The following is a 22,418-nucleotide window of genomic DNA, read 5'->3' on the forward strand; positions in this document are numbered from 1 at the left end:
GCCAGCCTTCTAGCCTTGGACCGGAGCCCAATGTGGCCAGCGGCAGGGCCCTGACCTGGGCATCAGCTGGCCCACCTCTCCGGACAGGCAACACGCTAATCTGGCATCTCCCAGGCCCATTACTGGATCGGGAAGGGCCCGCAACTCTCCGCCCCTGGGGACAGCCTGGCCCTTGGGCTCAGCACTCATGAGGGAGGGGCTCCGCGGGACAAAGGGGTGGGGGAAACCCGGTGGGGTCACCTGGAATTGGCCGACATGGAGGTTGGGACCCACCTCTGGGGAGTCACTGCTGGAGCACTTCCTGCCCCCACTCCAGTTTTGGCCCTCTACCTGCTCCCGGGCTATCCCTCCAGGGTGCTCCCAGCCCCAGCTTTTGGTTCTCACTTCCATGACCAGAAATCAGCCCCAGAAGGCTGTGGCTGGAGCTGCCTGCAGATCCCAGCATGGCACTGGTGCCGGCATCCGCTCTCCCACTGCCTGAACACCCAGGCCCTGGCTGGTCCTGAACTTGCCCTGCCCTGTTCTCACCCGCTTGACAACCTGTGACCTCTCCAAAGACCCTCTGGTGCCTGCTGGGGTCCTCAGCCCTCATGCTGGATGGCTTTCAGGCTGGGCTTTGAGGCTGACCACCCCCTACTGGTAGGGAACCTGGACAGGTTTCCAAACTCTGGAGTGTCCCTGTTCCCACTTACAGAAAAGGGGTGATTAATCATCACTTCGGGGTGCTGTTCTGGGCATTAAGGAGGCCAGTGTTTAGAAATCCTCAAAACAGAACCTAGCACACGCAATAAAGTGCCCCACAAACGTTAGGAGTTTTCCTTTCCACAAAAAGTGATTGTCCAGCTTCAAGCTGATTCTCTGAGTCTCAGATGCCCTCTCTGGAGGCCCTGAGGGCCTGGTGCCCACGACAGTCCCAAGTAAAGGGTTTTGAGGCAGGTCCAGCGATAAGCCAAGGGAACTCTGAAAAGCTGGGACAACCACCTATGTGGGCAGGGGACAGACCCTCTAGTAAAGGACTCCTAGCCATCAGACAGACCTGCCAGGACCATGGGAGCAGAGAGCAGTGACTATGCTACTAAGGACAGTGGAGAAGGGGGCCACTGGGAGGGCACAGCTAGGGGACCACCTGTACATCTGTGCAAACCCACACCCTGGTAGGAAGATGGGGGCTGCTCAGTCACCACGCCAACTCCCCGGTAAGCCCTGGACTAACTCCTGGCTCCTAAAGACCAGGTTGGGGTGGTGATAGGCAAACAGGGCCTCCAGAAAGTCTAATCCATTGGGATTAAGACTCAGTAGCTGCCAGGCATGGTACCTCATGCCTGTAATCCCAGCACTTTGGGAGGCTGAGGTGGGTGGATTGCTTGAGCCCAGGAGTTCGAGACCAGCCTGGGCAATATGGTGAAACCCCACCTCTAAAATAAAAAATTAAAAAATTAGGCAGGCTGAGGCAGCAGGATTGCTTGAGCCTGGTTGGTTGAGGCTGCAGTGGGCCATGATCGTGCCACTGCACTCCAGACTGAGTGACAGACCCTGTCTCCAAAAAAAAAATCCTCAGTAGCCACATAACCACAGCAGTAATGTGGGGCTGTGGAGCCTAGCAGAGGGGCCACATCCCTTGACCAGAAGACAGAAGGCTTCCTAAAGATAGTAACAGTTGACGCAGGTCTTGAGGAAAGAGTAGGAACTGTTCAAGTGGAGAGGGATCTGGAGTTAGAGGGGCAATTCTGGGCCAGCAGAGCTTTGAGAACAAAGGCCTGTGTGGTCTCCTTCCCTTGCAAACTGCAGGCCCCTCCTCTCCCAGCCCACCAGCCTTGATGGGGTAAGTGGCCCCTGCCCAGCCTAGCAGCCCACTTCAAGGGCCACTGTCTGTTCAGCCTTAGGCCAAACAGGCAAAAGTGACAGGAACACAAGGCAGATGACAGACAGGTGAACAACTGTGGGGCGCAGACACTGTTTATTGAGTGGCAGGCACAGGAGAGGTAGCTGGCTCCGGTGTGGAAGCGGAGGTGGCAGGTCATGCCAGGGTGCTGTGGGCATCTGGCAGCCAGGGCCACGCCCCCATCCTAGGGGGACGGCACAAGCTCACTATGACAGGAGCAGCAAGGAGCTGGCCAGAGGAGGGGGCAGCCACGACCCCCAGGATCCTGGGCAAGAAGTGGCAAACTTGGCACAGGGGCTTAGGGTGACGGGGACTGGGACCTGGGTATTCTGTGGGGGAGGGAAGGGGATCACGTCTGTGGGGTGGAGTAGAGACTGTGGTGGTGGCCGCCTGGTCCTGGCACCTGGGAGAAGAGCAGAGGAGTGGTCTTCGTCTGGCTGCCCCCATACCAGCCCGGCTCACGCCCGATGGCGCCATACCAGCTCCCAGAGCCTAGACTGCCTGACATACTGCAGCAGAGAAACAGGGTCAGTCTCAGGACAGTGACCAGGGCCACAGTCACAAGAGCTGCAGGAGGAACAGAGGCTTAGAACAGAACCCCTGTGACCTAGACCTTCGGGGCCCAGGGCAAAGTACATCTCTAGGCAAGGGATGGAGGCTTTAGCCATAGGAACCCAGGGGACCTCACCTAGTACAGATGGGGAAGCAAAGGCCATGGCAGGGGTGGAAGGGCAAGACCCAGCTCTCTGAATCCCCCATAGCTCGATGGAGCCAAGTGGGTGGAGGGGGGCAGGGGTACTGAGGCAGTGCTATGGCTCCTACCTGGTGCTCTCACCCCGGCTGTGCTCCCAGGAGCAGCCCTCATCTTCACAGTGCCCAGCCCGGTCAAAGAAGTAGGACCGGGAGGCAAAGACCTGCCCATTGAGGATGTGGCTGGTGCTCTGGAGGAGGAAGCCATCATCGATACTTACTCCTGTCCCACACTATTCTCCCTGCCCATCCCCAGATGCCAACCCAGGATTCCCAGCATCTGCCCCTCTCCACTGGGCCCACAGGGGAAGGTGCAGACCCTTACCAGGTCCTGTGGGGGCCGGTGTACCCGGAAGAAGCCCACCAGCAGGGTGGTGGGCAGCAGCTCCCACACGAAGAGGATGAGGCCAAATACCAGGTAGCCTTTGTTCCCCAGGTCATTTACCAGGTCCGCCTGTGGGAAGGCAGGGGCTGGTGCCAGTCTGCAGTCACGCCAAGGGGGCAGTGGGACAGGGCCCAGGCCAGCTGGGGCCAAGGTGCCATGGCTACTAAGGAGGTGGCAGACATGCGTATGCCCACCTGATCAGACACATTGTACCAGTCGTAATCGAAGGTGTCCAGCCGGCTCTGGGGGGCCAAGGCCAGTGCTGTCAGGTTGTAGCAGGCCCGGCTGGCATAGAGCAGGACCATGGCTCCACCCATCGCGGCTGCCTGGCACACACTGGTCCCCTGGCACAGGTAACAACAGAGGACCCTCAGGGAGAGAAGGCTCCCAGCTTCCTCTACACCCTGAGAACCGCTGCCCAGAGATCCCGAAGGACACCTGGGCATCAGTGCTGCGGCCCTACCTTGGCCTCCAGGTAGATGCTAGTGGAGGGGGCCCGCCTGGCGACGAGGCAGAGGCAGGCAGCAAGAGACAGCGCACAGATGACGAACAGGGAGTCGCTCACCAGGACGCGGACAAGCAGCAGGGCCCAGGGCTGTGCCCGGCGCCGATGGGAGAGCACAGCACACAGCACGTTCACCAGCAGAAAGAGCAGCGAGGCCCCCACAAAGGCCCCTCGGACAGCCAGCCTGCAGCCACAGCACAGTCAGCCCGGGCTCTCAACAGCCCTCAGCACTCACCACCTGCCCCACCTCCTGCAGGAAACCCCAATGTCCACAGAACTCAGGGCATCCAGTCTGAGCCCTGTTCCTCCATTCTTATAGATGGAGAAACTGAGGCTCAAAGAGGTCAGAAGGTGACTGACAGCCGTGGTACCTCGGAAGGCGCACCAACTGGAGTCAGAAGTCTCCGTCTGAGCCCCAGCTCTGCGACCTTGATCCTGATGCCTTACCTGGCTGGGCCTCAGTTTCTTCATCTCTCAAGGGAGGAGAGTAGTCTCTCAGGGAAATTGTACAAATGAAAGATGGCTGGGAAAGCTCTTTATAAACCGTAAGACACTGTACAAATGACGAGGGCATTGCGGCCCCAGGTCACCCAGGAGTGCATATGGCTTTGGTGCTTCCATGGGCTGGAGCCTCCAGCTCACCCTCCATGGTGGATGCCACTGGGTTCCTCTCCCTCACACTACCACAACCATTCCTATTCTTGTGCCTTGCAGATCTGCAACGCCTCTGCTGAGCCATCTGCGCCAGGTGCTTTAACTTTTCCAAGCTCTTCCACAGACATTCCCTGGGTTGTCTTTGTCTCAGCCCTGAGAGGTGGGAAGGGATCTACATGGGACTGTCCCCTGCCCCTGACCTGGAGGTTGAGCCCACCAGTGTCCCGAGTACTTACAAGCCTCGGCTCATCTCCGGCCGACGCTTCGCCTTGGCCTTGAACACCACCTAGGAGCAGAGATGCCCTTCACTCCTGTGGGTCCTTAAGGCTTGCCACCTCCCACCCCCCACCCGGGACCACAGTTGGTTACCTGGGCAAAGTAGAGGTTCATAAGCGTCAAGGTGAAGAACTGCAGGCAGACGGGGCAGCAGTAGAGAAGCCAGAAGGGCAAGGGCCCCAGGCGGTTGGCGCGGGGAGTATCTCGGAAGTAGAAGGAGAAGAGAGTGGTGCGCAAGGCAGCCCAGAGCAGACAGAGGGCCAGGAACACCGTCTGATAGCTGAGACGCTTGTGCCCATACAGAAGCACCAGCCAGAGCTGGGCATAGACGGAGAAGAAGAGCAGGGCATACAGGGTGGTGTAGGCAGCCGTCAGCCCCAGGGTCACAGCAGGTGGCAGCGCAGGCACCAGCCCGGCAGCAGGCACCAGGCCAGACAGGTTACTCTCCATGTCAGGGAGGGAGGCCTGAATCCCGGAGACAGAGAAGGAGGGGCTGTAGGCAGGGCCAGGGAAATAAATACGGAGGGGTGGGAATTGCAGGGTGCAGAGAGGGAGATGGGGCGCTGAGGAGGAAACAAGTTGTGGCTGACAGGCCCCTCCTCCTCAACAGAGAGACCCTTGCCCTTGGGGAACACGGGCAGCCTGGGCCCCAGGCCCCTCACTCAGGGGCATGGAAGGGCAGTCTCTTCTCTCCAGGGCAGACTGGGTGGGGGTTGGGGGTGTCTCCTCCCTGGGCCTACCCCAGAGCCAGGGATGGGGGGATGCAGAGGCCCAAGGAGAGGAGTCCCTGGCCTCGGTCGCTCGTGTCGTCCTGGCTGGAGGGGGAGAGCCAGCCGATGCCCGTCGGGTCAGGGCAGCGGCCGCTGCAGGGGGCGCCCAATGCCCCGCTCTCCCCCTCCCCAAGCTGGGGGAGGCTCTCTTCCAATAATGCGGATGGGGAGGGCCTCTGCCTTCTGTCCTCGTAATTCTCGAAAGCTGCTCCCCGCCCCACCCCACCCCCACCGCGTCCACTCTCCAGCCTCAAGGGGCGGGAGGAGGCGGATGCCAGGTCCTCAGGCCGCTGATGGGAGAGCTGGCTCAGGTCGTGGGGACCCGGGGCTCCGGCTCCCCGGCTCCCGCTGCTCCGCCCCCTCCTGCGCCTGCGCGGGCGCTGTTCGCTACGCAAATTGCGCAGGGGCCCGACCGGCTCCGCAGTCCAGCGCCGCACCCGGCGTGAAACCGTACGAGAATTGGCGCGAGCTGCGCCGCTGGCGGGCGCCCAGGGTTACGGGAGGCGGCGGGAGGGCGGCCGAATTGCGGGGTCCGTGCCCCATCCAGGGGGTCCCCGGGTGGGCTGTGCCCGGGCGGTCCGCCTTAATTTGTGTGGGGGGCCGCCAGTTCCCACGCTCCTCTCTCCTATACCCAAATCGGGGTCGTGCCACCCAGCCGGGGGCGGCAACGGATTCCCGTCCCTCGGCCTCTGAAGAAAACTTCCGCCCATAGCCAAGATGGCCCCCGGGCCCCGCCCCCGGGCCTGAACCCGCGGAGCCCCGAATCCCCAGCGCGGGCCCGCCCCCCGCCCTGGCGCGCCCGCGGCCCTGCTCACCTGGCCGGCCGCCTGCCAGGCGTGAAGTCCCCACGGACCCTACGGTCCACCCTCACCGGGTTCCCGGCCCTCCTCCCGCGCCCGGGCAGCCATCCCAGCCAGGGAGGAGGTTCCTCTCCTTATCTCCAGTGCCCCCGAGGTGGCGCGGGAGGTGTCCCCCGAGGCGGGCGGCGCGAAGCTTCCACGCCTGGGAGGAGGAGCGGGGAGCGGGACTTTCCGACCGGGCACCCAGTCCAGGCGGAGCGGTAACAATAGCAACAATAATCGCATCCGACGGCTGAGCTTCAGTTGTGGCTGTACCAAGCGCCTTCGCCCGCAGTAATCACTCCCTTCACAAAGTTTTCACTGGCTCCTGGGGGAGCTGTCACTATCCCCACTTCACGGGGGGGAAACTAAGGTCCAGAGGGGCTGAAGGACTTGTTGGCAGAAGTGGGTCTCCAGGTTCCAAATGGGGACCCCAGAGAATCCCTCTCCTGCTCCCACACACGTCCAAGGTGTGAGGCAGCGAGGATGTGAGCACCAGGGCCGCAGGAGGAAGAAAAAAGGCCGCGGGCGAGTAGCCGTAGGTCCGGCGTGGGGGCGGGGCCGGGCCGGGTTGACCCCGCCTCTGGACCTACCCGAGTGACGTTCCGAGAGGTGATTGGGCCAGGTCGCTGACAGTTCCCGTTGCCCAAGCAACTAGGGCCGGGAGCCCGGGGTGCAGGAGGGAGGCGGCAGGCCCGGGTCAGGGGCCTCGAGATCGGGCTTGGGGTGAGACCTGTGCGCCGTCACCACGGGTGGGGCGGGGCCTGGGTAGGGGCCTGGGTCCACCAGGGTTCTGAGGGGAGATTGAGGCCCTGAGCCGACAGCATCAGCTCCCTGCCAGGCCAGACCCAGCAGACAGATGAGGGCCCGGGAGGCCTGGCGGGCCTGGGGGCCCTAGGGTGGGAGAGGGAGCCAAGGGTACCTGCCTCTGCCTTCCAGGGCCACCGTTGGCCCCAGCTGTGCCTTGACTACCTAACATCTTGTCCTGATAGCCCAGAGTATGTTCCAGATCCCAGAGTTTGAGCCTAGTGAGCAGGAAGACTCCAGCTCTGCAGAGAGGGGCCTGGGCCCCAGCCCCGCAGGGAACAGGCCCTCAGACTCCGGCAAGCATCATCACCAGGCCCCAGGCCTCCTGTGGGACGCCAGTCACCAGCAGGAGCAGCCAACCAGCAGCAGCCATCATGGAGGTAAGTACCCCACCACCTCCACCTGCCGGGTCACTTCACCCCCAGCCCACTGGCTCCCTGCATCCCAGTTGTATCCACGGGCACTGAAGGCTTTGCGTCGGTCCCCAACCTCTCAGAGCCCCAGTTTCCTCTTTTGTAAAACAGAGCAATTAATAACCACCATTGTAGGACTGTTGAGTTAATTAGCAGGAACATATAGGATGCACTTGATTACAGAGCTGGTGCACATTAAAGCTAAAAAATGGTAGCTGCCAGGCATGACGGATAACACCTGTAATCCCAGCACTTTGGGAGGCCAAGGCAGGAGAATCGCTTGAGCCCAGAAGTTCAAAGCCAGCCTGGGTGACTTAGGGAGACTCCATCTCTTAAAATATATATATATATATGGCAGCTATTAGTGTGGGGCCAGGACAGAAATCAGTGACAGGCAGGCAGACAGTGATCTGAAAAGGAAAAGGGGCCTACCTAAGGCCATACCTGCCTGGCGTTTCTTTCCTTAGAAGGTGGGGGCTGGAAGACTCCTTGGTGCCCTGCCCCAGGCTACATGCTTTCCCTGGGATTGGGCCTTCCAGCTCCCAGATGTGTTCTTTCTTGCCCCGTGGCTTGCACCCACAGCAGGCCTGTCCTGGCACAAAGGCCAGGGGCAGGTGACCTCAAGGGGCAGACGGTCCTCCCAGACAGCAGGGCTGTGTGGGATGGGAAGCACGGGCTCCAAGATGGAAGGATAGACACTGGGGTTCAGTGTCCATTTCTCAGTAGGCTCCACCACCCCTGTGCTAGCACTGGCCTTGGCACCTGGAACAACAACATATATCTTCTGAACACAAAAACCAGGTCAAGCCAGGTGGGGTGGCCCGTGTCTGTAGTCCCAGCAACTCAGGAGGCTGGCTTGAGCCCAGGAATTCAAGACCAACCTGGGCAATATAGCCAGACCCCATCTCTAAAAATAGAAAACTAGGTCATGTCACTCTGGCACTGAAGCTTAAACGACCTCCTCCCCATTTTCAGGATTAAGAAGGCTTAAGAGGCCTCCTTCCCCTCCCTCTCTTACGCACAAACACACACACTCGATTCTCTCAGATTGGATCCCATAGCTTGCTTTCTTTTTTTGTTGTTGTTGTTTTGTTTATTTTGAGACAGGGTCTCACTCTATCACCTAGGAGGGAGTACAGAGGTATGGAGTACAGAGGTGTGATCTCAGCTCACTGCAGCCTAGAACTTCTGGGCTTAAGCGATCCTCCCACCTTACCCTCCCAAGTAACTGGGAATACAGGTGTGTGGACCACACCTAGTTAATTTATTTTTAACTTTTTCTTTTTTTTTTTTTTGAGATGGAGTCTCACTCTGCCACCCAGGCTGGAGTGCAGTGGTGCAATCTCGGCTCACTGCAAGCTCCGCCTCCTGGGTTCCAGCAATTCTCCTGCCTCAGTCTCTCAGGTAGCTGGGACTACAGGCATGTGCCACCACGCCCGGCTAATTTTTTGTATTTTTAGTAGAGATAGGGTTTCACCGTGTTAGCCAGGGTAGTCTCGATCTCCTGACCTTGTGATCTGCCCGCCTCGGCCTCCCAAAGTGTTGGAATTACAGGCGTGAGCCACCACGCCCGCCATTTTTCATGTTTTCATTAGAGACGAGGGCAGGGGCGGGTCTCCTTTTGTTGCCCAGGCAGGTCTCAAACTCCTGGGCTCAAACAATCCTCCTGCCTCAGCCTCCAGAACAGCTGGGACCACAGGTGCATGCTACCACACCAGCTCATTTTTTATTTTTTGTAGAGGTGAGGTCTTGCTTTGTTGCCCAACCTGGTCTCGAATTCCTGGGCCCAAGCGATCCTCTCATCTTGGCCTCCCAGAGTGTTGGGATTACTGGCGTGAGCCACCATGCTCGGCCTCCACAGCTTTCTTTAACTTCCTGAGCTTGCACTTGGCTGTTTTTCTGCTCACAAGCTCCCCCTGCTTTCTGCCCCCCGCCACACACACTCAGCATTGACTTGTGTCTCAGAGTGAGTGTTCACCATGTGACACAGGTTGTTCCAGTTGCTAGGGGGACCTCGGTGAACCCAAACATCAGGAATCCTTGCCCTCGTGGAGCTTACATTCTAGTGACGTGGTGGGTCCATAAGCAAACAAGCACAAAAGTGCATCCTATCATGGATGAGATTTGTATGGGGGCAGCATGTAAGAGTTAAGAGAAGCTGGGCGCGGAGGCTCACACCTGTAATTCCAACACTTTGGGAGGCTGAGGCGGGCGGATCACAAGGTCAAGACATGGAGACCATCTTGGCCAACATGGTGAAACCCCATCTCTACTAAAAATACAAAAATTAGCCAAGCATGGTGGCGCGCACCTGTAGTCCCAGCTACTCAGGAGGCTGAGGCAGGAGAATCACTTGAACCCAGAAGGCGGAGGTTGCAGTGAGCCAAGATCGCGCCACTGCATTCTAGCCTGGCAACAGAGTGAGACTCCATCTTAAAAAAAAAAAAAAGAGAGAGTTAAGAGAATCCAGAGTCACGGGGCTGGGGGAGTGATGGTAGCAGAGGTGGTCAGCACTCACTTGGTGAAAAGCACCACTGGAACCAAGGCCACAGGGATGATGGGAAGAGAGTTCCAGGCAGAGGGAAGGGCAGATGCTAAGGCCCTGAGGGCAACACCTGCTCCCAGCTAGGGTGGGCCTAGGGGAGGGGGTTAGGAAAGGGTCTTTGGAGACCTAAAGTTGGAGGTCATTGTAAGGACTCTGACTTTGCCTTTGGGTGAAAACCTGGAAAGGCTTTGAACAGAGGCAGCATGGTCAGATTTAGACATTCAGAGAGTCACCAGGGAGGTGGTGAGAAGTAGCTGGCCTCTGGATTTATTTTTAAAGCAGAACTGGCAGGATCTGCTGATGGACTGGATGTGGGGTGCAAGGGAAATAGAGGAACCAGGATGATGCCAAGGAATTTTTAAAAAATTATTAGGCTGGGAGCGGTGGCTCACACCTGTAATCCGAGCACTTTGGGAGGCCGAGGCGGGCGGATCACGAGGTCAGGAGATCGAGACCATCCTGGCTAACATGGTGAAACCCTGTCTCTACTAAAAATACAAAAAAAATTTAGCCAGGCGTGGTGGTGGGCGCCTATAGTCCCAGCTACTTGGGAGGCTGAGGCAGGAGAATGGTGTGAACCTGGGAGGCGGAGCTTGCAGTGAGCCGAGGTCACGCCACTGCACCCCAGCCTGAGACAGAGTGAGACTGTCTCAAAAAAAAAAAATTGTTGGCTGGGCGCGGTGGCTCATGCCTGTAATCCCAGCACGTCGGGAGGCTGAGGTGGATCACTTGAGTTCAGGAGTTCAAGAGAGCCTGGCCAACTTGGTAAAACCCTGTCTCTACTACAAAAACACAAATTAGCCAGATGTGGTGGTAGACAACTGTAATCCCAGCTACCTGGAAGGCTGAGGCAGGAGAATCACTTGAACCCAGGAGGTGGAGGTTGCAGTGAGCTGAAATTGTGCCACTGCACTCCAGCCTGGGTGACAGAGCAAGATTCCATCTCAAAAAACAAAAAATAAATAAAAATAAAATAAATTATTATTAATTTTAGAGACAAGGTCTTGCTATGTTGGCCAGGCTGGTCTTGAACTCCTGGCCCCAGGTGATCTTGGCCTCCCAAAGTGCTGGGATTACAGGCATGAGCCACAGAGCCCAGCCAACACCAAGGAATCTGGCTTGAGCATCCAGTGAGATGAAGTTGCTTTTAATAGAGAAGAAACACTGAAGGGTGGGGAAGGATCTGGAAGCCACCCTAGAGGGTGGGCTAGAGGTGGCTTTTTTTTTTTTTTGGAATAGAGTCTTGCTGGGATTATAGGCATGTGCCAACATGCCCAGCTAATTTTTGTATTTTTAGTAGAGACAGGGTTTCACCATGTTGACCAGGCTGGTCTCGAACTCCTGACCTCGTGATCCACCTGCCTCGGCCTCCCAAAGTGCTGGGATTACAGGCATGAGCCACCACGCCCGGCCACTAGAGGTGGATTTTAAGCATCTGGTGGGATTTTTAGCAGGGTGCTAGTGGGAGGTGGCCGGGGGTTGGAGTCAATCAGAGTTGTGCTTGTCTTAGCCCAGTTAGGGGTAGGGGCTTCAAGTGTGTGCAAAGGAAGGAAGGGTAGGTGTGGGGTCCAAGCTGGCTGAGCTTCAGGGAAAGTAGCAAGTCCTGGGAAGCCACAGCGTGGTTGGAGTTGGGGTCCCAGGGGTATGATCCACACAGGTCGGGTCAGCTGGTGGGAAGCTTGGGATGGAGTTATTTGATGGTGACAAGGCCTAGGTTATGTCCCTGGGAATGAGTCTGAGGGGAGAGTGGGACAAGATCATGATAGAAGGAGTAGCAAGGTACAGAAAGGAGATGGGGTGCTGGTGGAGTGGCAGAGGACAGGAGTAACATTCTGCACTGGCCAGGGACTTGACCCAGGAGCAGGGCATGGGAGGGGCCTGCAAGGTAATAAGGAGCAAAGCGGGCGACACCTCCCCCCAGCCCCAGCTGCAGACCCGCAGGAAAGAGGGCTTCGGGAGAAGACAGCTGCTAGGTGAGGACAGGGCTGGATTTCTGAACCTTTTGATGGAGTTTTCAGTGTCTCCAAAAGCAAGTGGTTTCCCAAAAGAGATCAGCAAGTGCCAGTGCCCTTCCAGAGCCACGGTGCGTCTGCCCCTCCACCTGCGCAGAGCAGTTCACACTTGGTTCGGTCACTCTTCACAGCCCCTGCCACCAGGCCCCTGCTGGAGGCTAAGGTGCCCCGGGGCAGGGGCCGCAGCCACCTTGTGCTGTGACAGCCCACACAGCCCAGTGTCTGAAACAGGTGTGGACAGTGGAGAGGCAGCGAGAAGCAGCCCAGTGCTAGCCCCTGGGCCAGACTGCAGGTTCAAATGTGGCTCTGCCCTTCCTAGCAGGTTGAGCTTGAGCAGGTTAATTAACTCCATCTACCTGAGTTTCCTCATCTGTAAGTGGGAATAGAACTAGTCCAACCTCGCAGGGGTATAGCAAGGACCTGATGAGTTAATACAGGAAAAGTGCTTGGAAACAGTGCCTGGCACAGAGGAGGGGCTAAGTGTTTGCTGCTCTTATTATTAGTACTGACATTGTTATTACTTTATGTATATATTTTTATTATATATATATTTATATATATGTAAATATATATATAATTTTTTTTCCCCGAGGTGGAGTCTCGCTCTGTTGCCCAGGCTGGAGTGCAGTGGTGCAATCTCGCCTCGCAGCAACTTCTACCTTCCAGGTTCAGGTGATTTTCTTGCCTCAGCCTCCCTAGTAGCTGAGACTACAGGCACATACCACCACACCCAGCTAATTTTTTTGTATATTTTATTAGAGATGAGGTTTCGCCACCTTGGCCAGGCTGGTGTCTCACTCCTGACCTCAACTGATCCTCCTGCCTTGGCCTCCCAAAGTGCTAGCCACCACACCCAGTCAGTAATTATTTTTGTTTTTTTTTTTTGAGACTGAGTTGAGCTATGTTGCCCAGACTGGAGAGTGCAGTGACATAATCTCAACTCACTGCAGCCTCCGCCTCCTGGGTTCAAGCAATTCCCCTGCCTCAGCCTCCCGAGTAGCTGGGATTACAGGTGCCCGCCACCACGCCTGGCTAATTTTTTGTATTTTTTTTTAGTACAGACGGGGTTTCACCGTGTTAGCCAGGATGGTCTCGATCTCCTGACCTCGTGATCCACCCACCTTGGCCTCCCAAAGTGCTGGAATTACAAGCATGAGCCATCGCGCCCGGCCCAGTATTTTATATATTTATAAAGCCTCGAATTTCTGGGCTCCAGCCATCCTCCCACCTCAGCTTCCTAAGTAGCTGGGACTACAGGTGCACGCCACCATGCCTGGCTAATTTTTTATTTTAATTTTCGTAGAAACAAGGGTCCTTCTATGTTGCTCAGGCTGGTCTCAAACTCTTGGCCTCAAGCAGTCCTTTTGCCTTGGCCTCCCAAAGTGTTGGGATTACAGGCGTGAGCCACCACATTGGGCCTACATTTTAAAATTGTTGACAAAAGTCCAAAGAACTATATTTTGTAACATGTGAACATTCTATGAAATTCAAATTTCCAGGTCCCTAAAGAAAGTGTTAGTGGAACACAGCAAGGTGCAGTGTATTCATTTACACATTGACTATGGTTTCCTTTCAGCTCTGGCCACAAAGCTGAGCGGTTGTCACAGAGACCATGTGGCCCACTGAACCCCCTTTATAGAAAACATTTCCAGCTAACGGGAAAAGGGAAAAGAAAGTGAACAAACATTTACCAGCCGGCCTTAGTAGCTCATGCCTGTAATCCCAGCACTTCGGGAGGCCGAGGCAGGAGGATCACTTGAGCTTGGGAGTTCAAGACCAGCCTGGGAAAGATGGCAAGACCCTGTCTCTAAAAATTTTTTTAAATTAAAAAATTAGCTGGGCATGGTGGTGCCTGTAGTCCAAGCTACTCAGGAGGCTGAGGTGGGAAGATTAATTGAGCTTAGGATTTTTTTTTTTTTTTTTTTTTTTTTTTTTTTTTTTTGAGACGGAGTCTCGCTCTGTCGCCCAGACTGGAGTGCAGTGGCACGGACTCTGCTCACTGCAAGTTCCGCCTCCCGGGTTCGAGCCATTCTCCTGCCTCAGCCTCCCGAGTAGCTGGGACTACAGGCGCCGCCACCACGCCCGGCTAATTTTTTGTATTTTTTTTTAGTAGAGACGGGGTTTCACCGTGTTAGCCAGGATGGTCTCGATCTCCTGACCTCATGATCCGCCCGTCTCGGCCTCCCAAAGTGCTGGGATTACAGGCTTGAGCCACCGCGCCCGGCCGAGCTTAGGATTTTGAGGCTGCAGTGAGCTGAGATCGTGCCACTGCACTCCAGTCTGGGTGACAGAGACCCTGTCACTGTTTTTTAAAAAGAAAAAGGAAACATTTGCCAACTTTAGAGTGCTTTCTGATTTTATCAGCTCTGAGCAAGATTGGGGATTGTTCTCTGCAGGCCTGAAGGGGCTTCTGTCCTGGAAGGCTAACGTCAAGGCCGAAGCCTGCAGGTGCCAGAGGCTGACAGGCTGCAAGTGTCTGCCCAGGGTGGGGTGGCAGCACTGGCCACCGTGACGTCAGCCTCCCCCGGCAGCAGATTGTGTGTGGTCGGTATGTGGTTGGGGCAGGATCCAAACCCAGCCCTGCCTGATGGCAGAGCTTGACTGCTCCAAACGGTCTGGAACACCACTGTTTTAATTAAGTGTGCAATTCAGCGTGCAAGAGTGTTGTAATTAAGTGTGCCCCTGTTTCCTCATCTGTAAAACAGGGAGAGCTTGGTATTCTCCTTCTTGGGAATCTGAGGACTCTGAAAATCCCAGTGCAAGGATGCTCGCAGAAGCATCAGCAGGGATGTCTGCCCCAGCCACTGACTCAGAAGCCCAACATGCAGAGAATGTAAAGCTGGAGGTGCCATGCTGGGGCCTGGGGCACTTCTAGCCACAGCCACCATCCCCCGCTTCCACACCCCAGCCCCGGGCCAGGCTCTAGACGGATGGCAAGAGTGGGCAGGCCTGGGCATCCACCCACGCTCGCACCCAAGGAGGAGCCACACCCCCTTCCTTCCCCAGAGAAGGGAGAGGCTGGCCCAGGCCCTGCCCCAGCCCTCCCCTTCCCCCAGGGAATTCACAGGGTTTTTTCCCCCGTAAATAGGACGCTTTTTAAAAATTCAGTTTAGGGCTGGGCATGGTGGCTCAGGCCTGTAATCCCAGCACTTTGGGGGACCGAGGCACATCGCTTGAGGTCAGGAGTTCAAGACCAGCCCCACCAACATGGTGAAACCCCGTCTCTACTAAAAATACAAAAATTACCCAGGCATGGTGGCAGGCGCCTGTAATCCCAGCTACTCAGGAGGCTGAGGCAGGAGAATCATTTGAACCCGGTGAGCAGAGGTTGCAGTGAGCCAAGATCACATCACTGCACTCTAGCCTGGGTGACAAAGCAAGACTCCCTCTAAAAAAAAAATACATACATATATATACACACACATACACACACACACACATGTATATATACACACACACATATATACACACACGAATATATATATATATTTGTACTTACATGTATATAATTCAATTTACACAAATGGGTGTCATCTTGATAACAACTGGCTTGGCATTGCTAAGTCCACGAATTTGGTGAGAAACTCCCACCCCATAGGACAGGCTCCTGGCAGAACTGGTGCTAGCAGAACGCCCAAGGGAGCCTTCCCCAGCCTAGGCCTCCAAGGCAGCCCACAGTACAGCTGAGAGGAGCCTGGGGCATGACGGCCAAGCACACAGCCCCTGAAGCCACATTGGTTGGGTTGGGATCCCAGCTCTGCTACCTACTAGCTCTGTGACCTTGGGCAAGTTACTTAGGCTCTCTGCCTTAGTTTCTTCCTCTGTAAAGTGGCAACCATGAGGAACCTCCCTGATGGGGTGTGGCGAGGATGAAATAAATGAATACACAGGGAGGGCTTCCGACCATCCACCGTACCTGGCCAGCGTCTTCTGCTTGTTCTGATCCCTGGGCAAGGGGCAGTGCCCAGGCCAAGTGCCTGGGTGCAAGTCACTCACCTTCCACCTGTGGGGCCTTGTGTCCGGCAAGCGCAGTGGTCCTGTGGCCCCACTCAGAGCTAGTGGAGGAGAACAACTGCTGTTTCCTGCGTATTTAGGTGGCTAAGCAGGCTGTCCCAGTCACATGGCCTCAGGCAAGTTCCTAACCTCTGCCTCTGTTTCCTCATCTATACAACGGGAGAGCTGGGTATTCCCCTCGCTGGGACTCTCAGAGGCCTCAGGCTGTGAGGGGCAGGTAGGGGCTCTCTTGCTCTCATTTGTTGTCACGGTGGTCCTGGCAGATAGGGAACTGCCTCCATTTCACAGAAGACACTGGGGCCCCAAAGGGTTGGAGAATGGGCCAAGGTCAGAGCAGGAATTTGACCAGGGCCCAGCCCACCTAGCTGACCCCTGCTCCACATCCACCGCCCCACAGAACTGGCAATTACTCTGCAGACAGGCCTGTTCCTTCAGTGTCCCTTCTGTTCCTGGCTCTCCTGCCCCTATCCAGAATCCTTCAGCCTTCCAAAGTGCTGAGATTACAGGCATGAGCCGCCACATCCAGCTCTCATCTGTCATCTTTACTCCTGACCTAGTACGCCTCTCCCTACTGCCACCTCACTCCTCTAGGGTCTTAAAGAATCCCCACCTGACCTGGGGGCAGCTCCGGGCTTTGGTGATGCTCAGAATGGCCAGGCACTCTGATCACACCTTATCTTACCCTAGGCCTTTCCGGATTCCATCCTCTTGTTCCCTTCCTTGCTTTTTTTGTTGTTGTTGTTGAGACAGAGTTTCACTGTGACTCCCAGGCTGGAATGCAATGGCGAGATCTCAGCTCACTGCAACCTCTGCCTCCCAGGTTCAAGCGATTCTTGTGCCTCAACCTCCCTAGTAGCTGGGAATATAGGCCCACGCCACCATGCCTGGCTAATTTCTATTTTCTTTTTCTTTTTTTGAGACAGAGTCTTGCTCTGCCACCCAGGCTGGAGTGCAGTGGTACAATCTCGGCTCACTGCAACCTCTGCCTCCCAGGTTCAGGTGATTCTCCTGCCTCAGCCTCCTAAGTAGCTGGGATTACAGGCCTGCGCCACCACACCTGGCTTATTTTTGTATTTTTAATAGAGACGGGGTTTCACCATGTTGGTCAGGCTGGTCTTGAACTCCTGACCTCGTGATCCACCTGCTTCAGGCTCCCAAAGTCCTGGGATTACAGGCATGAGCCACCACGCCTGGCTTTTTTTTTTTTTTTTTTTTGTATTTTTAGTAGAGATGGGGTTTTACCATGTTGGTCAGGCTGATCTCGAACTCCTGGCCTCAAGTGATCCACCTGCCTCAGCCTCCCAAACTGTTGGGATTACTGGCGTGAGCCACTATGCCCACTTGCTTGCTTTCTTTTTCTTTTTCTTTTTTTTTTTGGCGATGGAGTTTCACTCTTGTTGCCCAGGCTGGAGTGCAGTGGCTCGATCTCGGATCACTGCAAGCTCTGCCTGCCGAGTTCACACTATTCTCCTGCCTCAGCCTCCCGAGTAGCTGGGACTACAGGCGCCCGCCACCGCGCCCGGCTAATTTTTTTGTTTGTTTGTTTTTTGTTTTTGAGACGGAGTTTCACTCTTGTTGCCCAGGCTGGAGTGCAATGGCACGATCTCGGCTCACCGCAACCTCCGCCTCCCAGGTTCAAGCGATTCTCCTGCCTCAGCCTCCCTAGTAGCTGGGATTATAGTCATGCGCCACCACGCCTAGCCAATTTTGTATTTTTAGTAAAGACAGGATTTCTCCATGTTGGTTAGGCTGGTCTCGAACTCCCGACCTCAGGTGATCCACCCACCTCAGCCTCCCAAAGTGCTGGGATTACAGGCGTGAACCACCGCACCCGGCCAATTTTTTTGTATTTTTAGTAGAGATGGGGTTTCGCCGTGTTAGCTAGGATGGTCTCGATCTCCTGACCTTGTGATCCACCCGCCTTGGCCTCCCAAAGTGCTGGGATTAAACGCGTGAGCCACTGCGCCCAGCCGCCTACCTGCTTTCTTAGTCATGTGTCTCATTTCTGCGTCCTAGCTGGGACCCCTGGAGGCCCTGCACTGGCCCACAGGCCCTGCCTCAGGTCCTCTGAGGGGAGAAGAGACATTCTGATGGTTATCCCCCACTTTCAGTTCCGGGCCTGTAATTTACCATCTCCAAAGAGCCTCCCTGACAGACATACTTTTCCATAAACACCAAGTATGTTCCCTATCTGCCTCTATTTTTTTTTTTTTTTTTTTTGAGACAGGTGCAGGGGCGTGATCTCGGCTCACTGTAACCTCTGCTGCCCAGGTTCAAGCAATTCTCCTGCCTCAGCCTCCCGAGTAGCTGGGATTACAGGCACCTGCCACCCCGCCTGGCTAATTTTTTTGTATCTTTAGTAGAGATGGGGTTTACCATCTTGGTCAGGCTGGTCTTGAACTCCTGACCTCGTGATCCCCCCACCTCAGTCTCCCAAAGTGTTAGGATTACAGGCGTGAGCCGCCGCGCCCAGCCCCCCACCTGCTTCTCACTCTATCATTGTGCTCTGAGTGTTTGCTCCAGGGCGTGGTTCCAAGTCTTTATCAGTCTGGGTAGAAGAGTGGAGTTGGCAGCAGTCGGGAGATGGCATGGAGCACGGTTCAAACACAGTTCAAACAGTAGGCGGGCCTCTGAATAATAACCCATAGTGTATTTGCGGCCTACAAAGCACTTTCTTTTTTCTTTTGTCATTATTATTATTATTATTATTATTATTAGAGACAGATTCTCGCCCTGCCGCCCAGGCTGGAGTGCAGTGGCACAATCTCGGCTCACTGCAACCTCCACCCACTGGGTTCAAGCGATTCTCCTGCTTCAGCCTCCTGTGGAGCTGGGACTACAGGCGTGAACCACCACACCTAACTAATTTTTGTATTTTTAGTAGAGACATGATTTCACCAGAGTTTGAGGCCAGGATGGTCTCGAACTCCTGACCTCAGGTGATCCACCTGCCTTGGCCTCCCAAAGTGCTCGGATTACTGGCATGAGCCACCGCCCATCTGGCCTTCTTTTATTATTATTATTTATTTATTTTTTTTGAGACAGAGTCTCGCTCTGTCACCCAGGCTGGAGTGCAGTGGCGCAATCTCCGCTCACTGCAAGCTCCACCTCCAGGGTTCACGCCATTCTCCTGCCTCAGCCTCCCACATAGCTGGGACTACAGGCACCCACCACTATGCTCGGCTAATTTTTTGTTTTGTTTTGTTTTTTTATTTTTAGTAGAGATGGGGTTTCACCATGTTAGCCAGGGTGGTTTTGATCTGACCTTGTGATCCGCCCGCCTCAACCTCCCAAAGTGCTGGGATTACAGGCGTGAGCCACGGCACCCGGCCTATAATTTTTTTAAATTAGTAGAGATGGGGTTTTGCGATGTTGCCTAGGCTGGTCTCAAACTCCTGAACTCAAGCAATCTGCCTGCCTCGGCCTCCCAAAGTGCTGGGATTACAGGCGTGAGGAATCACACCCAGCCACAAAGCACTTTCACATTTTTTTATTCTATGTGACCTTTACACAATCACTGGGAGTCAGGGCTAGGATTATCCCCTCATAAAGGTGAGGACACAGGCTCAGAGAGTCAAAGGCTAAATAGACAAGGGGAGCGACACAGAGCTCCACTGATAATCACTGGACTCTGGATTCCACCAAGCCTTTGGAACCTTCCAGCCTCAGGCCTCCACAGCTTCACAGAAACTGGGCAAGTCTTAACTCTCTAAGCTTCTGTCTTCTCACCTAAGCATGTTTAGTACTCACCTCCCAGGGTGGTTAGGAGGATAATGAGGGAATGTCTTGGCCTACACATAAGTGCACCATCAATGGTACCTAAAAACGTCAACAGTTCCAGACACTGTCTCCAAAGAAGGCTCTGGGGGGGATGCAGACATGTAGCGGACAGGTTCTTGTTCTCCAGGGGCTTTGCAGGTCCCTTGCAGAGGCGGCGTTCAATCCTGCCAGCTGTGGCAGGACACTTTCCTGTCCGAGGGATTGGCTTCCGCTGATGTAGAATAGACGCTATGAAATAGCTACCAACCCAGGGCTTGCCACGAAGTCCCATGAAGGTCTTGCACTAATAATATGTCTTTCTTTTTTTTTTTCTTTTGAGACGGATTCTTACTCTGTCACCCAGGCTGGAGTGCAGTGGCACGATCTCAGCTCACTGCAACTTCTGCCTCCCGGGTTCAAGCGATTCTCCTGCCTCAGCCTCCCAAGTAGCTGGGACTACAGGCGTGCGCCACTATGCCCAGCTAATTTTTGTGTTTTGAGTAGAGACGGGGTTTCACCATGTTGGCCGGATGGTCTCCATCCCCTGACCTCGTGATGTAACTAGTATTTCTTTTTTTTTTTTTTTTTTTTTTTTTGAGACGGAGTCTCGCTCTGTCGCCCAGGCTGGAGTGCAGTGGCCGGATCTCAGCTCAACTGCAAGCTCCGCCTCCCGGGTTTTCGCCATTCTCCTGCCTCAGCCTCCCGAGTAGCTGGGACTACAGGCGCCCGCCACCTCGCCCGGCTATTTTTTTTGTATTTTTTAGTAGAGACGGGGTTTCACTGTGTTAGCCAGGATGGTCTCGATCTCCTGACCTCGTGATCCGCCCGTCTCGGCCTCCCAAAGTGCTGGGATTACAGGCTTGAGCCACCGCGCCCGGCCGATGTAACTAGTATTTCTTATGCCCTTATTTTGTGCCGGGCACAGGACCTCACCCATTATTGGCACTCAGTCAGGATTCGTGGGATTAATGAAAAGTTAACCTGAATCTTCAACAAAGGCCCCAGAGCTTCCCTCGAAGGGACTGGGGCTCCGAGACGTGGACTGTGATGCGCCCCTGGAAGACCTACGAGTGGGCCTGCAGAGCTGATGGGGAGGGTTCAGGCAGGGCCAGGGACTTAGAGGAGCTGAGATTAACGTCGCCCCCTACCCACTGACCCTCTCCAGGCGCTGGGGCTGTGGAGACCCGGAATCGCCACAGCTCCTACCCCGCGGGGACGGAGGAGGACGAAGGGATGGAGGAGGAGCCCAGCCCCTTCCGGGGCCGCTCGCGCTCCGCGCCCCCCAACCTCTGGGCAGCACAGCGTTATGGCCGCGAGCTCCGGAGGATGAGTGACGAGTTTGTGGACTCCTTTAAGGTGAGCGCCGGTACCCGGCGTGCCAGGACCTGCAGTCCCAGGCCGCCCCGCGCCGGTCTGTCCCTTCCTTGTCCCAAGGCACGTCCGGATCTGGAGTCCCACGATCCCTCCCCAACGCCGTCCTGCCCCTTCCTAGCTCCATAGCATTCTGGGATTTGTAGTCATAAGACCTCCCTCTAACCCCCCCCCCCCCCCCCCCACCCAGCTCTTCCCTTCCAAGTCCCAGGATTTCCCCCTCCTGGTGGTTGGATGTGGGGGTGTGTGTGTCACAGGGCATGCTGGGACCTGTAGTCTAGCTCCCACTCCAGGCCAAAGCTCTTGGATTCCCCGAATTCTTGGAAGACTAGGCATGCTGGTATTTGTGCTCTTTGCTGGCACCTGTGCGCTCCGTCGCCCAGGCTGGAGTGCAGTGGTGCGATGACGCCTCATCGCAGCCTGGAACTCCTGGCCTTAAAGGATCCTCCCGCCTCAGCCTCCCAAAGTGCTGGGATTACAGGCGCTCACCACCACTCCCGGCCTTTTGATTCTTGAATTGCGGTCCCATCTTCTGGGTGCTAGGTCTCCAGCTCTGGCCTTTCCATTTAGGGCCCTAGGCATCCTCTCTTCCCGTCCCCGGCACGGAGTTTCTGGGATCTAACCAGTTCCCATTCCTGGGGGCCCATGCGTCCTCCCGAGCGTCCCTGACCACCCGGCGTGGAGCCTCCTGGGAGTTGTGGACTTCATTATCTCCCCCCGATCTCACTTAGAGGAAGGCTCACGGAAGTGGAGAGCCTGGCACCAGCTGCCATGGTAATCTAACTCATGTAACCCTTTTCTCCCACAACCCGGAAGGGACTTCCTCGCCCGAAGAGCGCGGGCACAGCGACGCAGATGCGGCAAAGCTCCAGCTGGACGCGAGTCTTCCAGTCCTGGTGGGATCGGAACTTGGGCAGGGGAAGCTCCGCCCCCTCCCAGTGACCTTCGCTCCACGCCCCGAAACTCCACCCGCTCTCACTGTCCTGGTCGGCCATCTTGGATATGGGCGGAAGTGTTTCCCTCAGGCCTTATGCAAAAGAGGATCCGTGCTGCCTCTTTCGGTGGGAGGGCTGACCCAGATTCCCTTCCGGTGCATGTGAAGCCACGGAAGGCTTGGTCCCATCGGAAGTTTTGGGTTTTCCGCCCATAGCCGCCAGAAGTGGCTCGTGGCCCCGCCCTCCGGCTCCGGGCTACCCCCCCAAGTGCCTGCGCCAAGTCGTGAACCAGGCTTAACCGTTGCGTCACCGGGACCCGAGTCCCCGCGAGGTCCCGCGGGCCGCGCTCACTACTAAATGTTAATAAAGCCCGCGTCTGTGCCGCCGAGCCTTTTCTGTGCGTCGACTGGGGCATCGCAGGCCGGGTAGTGCTCTCACGGATACTTTCAAAAGAGGCCGCTGTCTTACGAGGGATATAGGCTTTGCCTGACATCCGCGACA

At 55.8% G+C, this 22,418-nt stretch overlaps 2 protein-coding genes across 6 annotated transcripts; one reads left to right on the plus strand and one right to left on the minus strand.

The window, feature by feature from the left end:
• Positions 1–1,938: 1,938 nt before the first annotated feature.
• On the minus strand, positions 1,939–6,595 carry GPR137 (G protein-coupled receptor 137). 4 transcript variants are annotated; one of them, XM_007993992.3, is made up of 8 exons: positions 6,038–6,595; positions 4,546–4,917; positions 4,413–4,462; positions 3,481–3,706; positions 3,212–3,361; positions 2,958–3,086; positions 2,705–2,823; positions 1,939–2,285 (listed from the first exon to the last, which is right to left on the minus strand). In XM_007993992.3, exons 2-8 carry the CDS (start codon positions 4,900–4,902, stop codon positions 2,018–2,020), a joined length of 1,299 nt encoding a protein of 432 aa, XP_007992183.1. In that variant the 5' UTR covers positions 4,903–4,917; positions 6,038–6,595; the 3' UTR covers positions 1,939–2,017. The 4 variants fall into 4 exon arrangements, with proteins under 4 accessions (XP_007992183.1, XP_037855066.1, XP_007992194.1 ...); XM_037999138.2 differs by having other exon boundaries at positions 1,939–2,391; XM_007994003.3 differs by lacking the exon at positions 6,038–6,595 and adding an exon at positions 5,193–5,951.
• Positions 6,596–6,688: 93 nt separating this feature from the next.
• On the plus strand, positions 6,689–22,305 carry BAD (BCL2 associated agonist of cell death). 2 transcript variants are annotated; one of them, XM_007994027.3, is made up of 4 exons: positions 6,689–6,787; positions 7,054–7,248; positions 20,777–20,967; positions 21,799–22,305. In XM_007994027.3, exons 2-4 carry the CDS (start codon positions 7,062–7,064, stop codon positions 21,922–21,924), a joined length of 504 nt encoding a protein of 167 aa, XP_007992218.2. In that variant the 5' UTR covers positions 6,689–6,787; positions 7,054–7,061; the 3' UTR covers positions 21,925–22,305. The 2 variants fall into 2 exon arrangements, with proteins under 2 accessions (XP_007992218.2, XP_007992228.2); XM_007994037.3 differs by having other exon boundaries at positions 21,553–21,898.
• The last annotated feature ends 113 nt before the right edge of the window (positions 22,306–22,418 follow it).

Source organism: Chlorocebus sabaeus, chromosome 1, assembly GCF_047675955.1.
Source record: "Chlorocebus sabaeus isolate Y175 chromosome 1, mChlSab1.0.hap1, whole genome shotgun sequence".
Taxonomy (NCBI): Eukaryota; Metazoa; Chordata; class Mammalia; order Primates; family Cercopithecidae; genus Chlorocebus; species Chlorocebus sabaeus.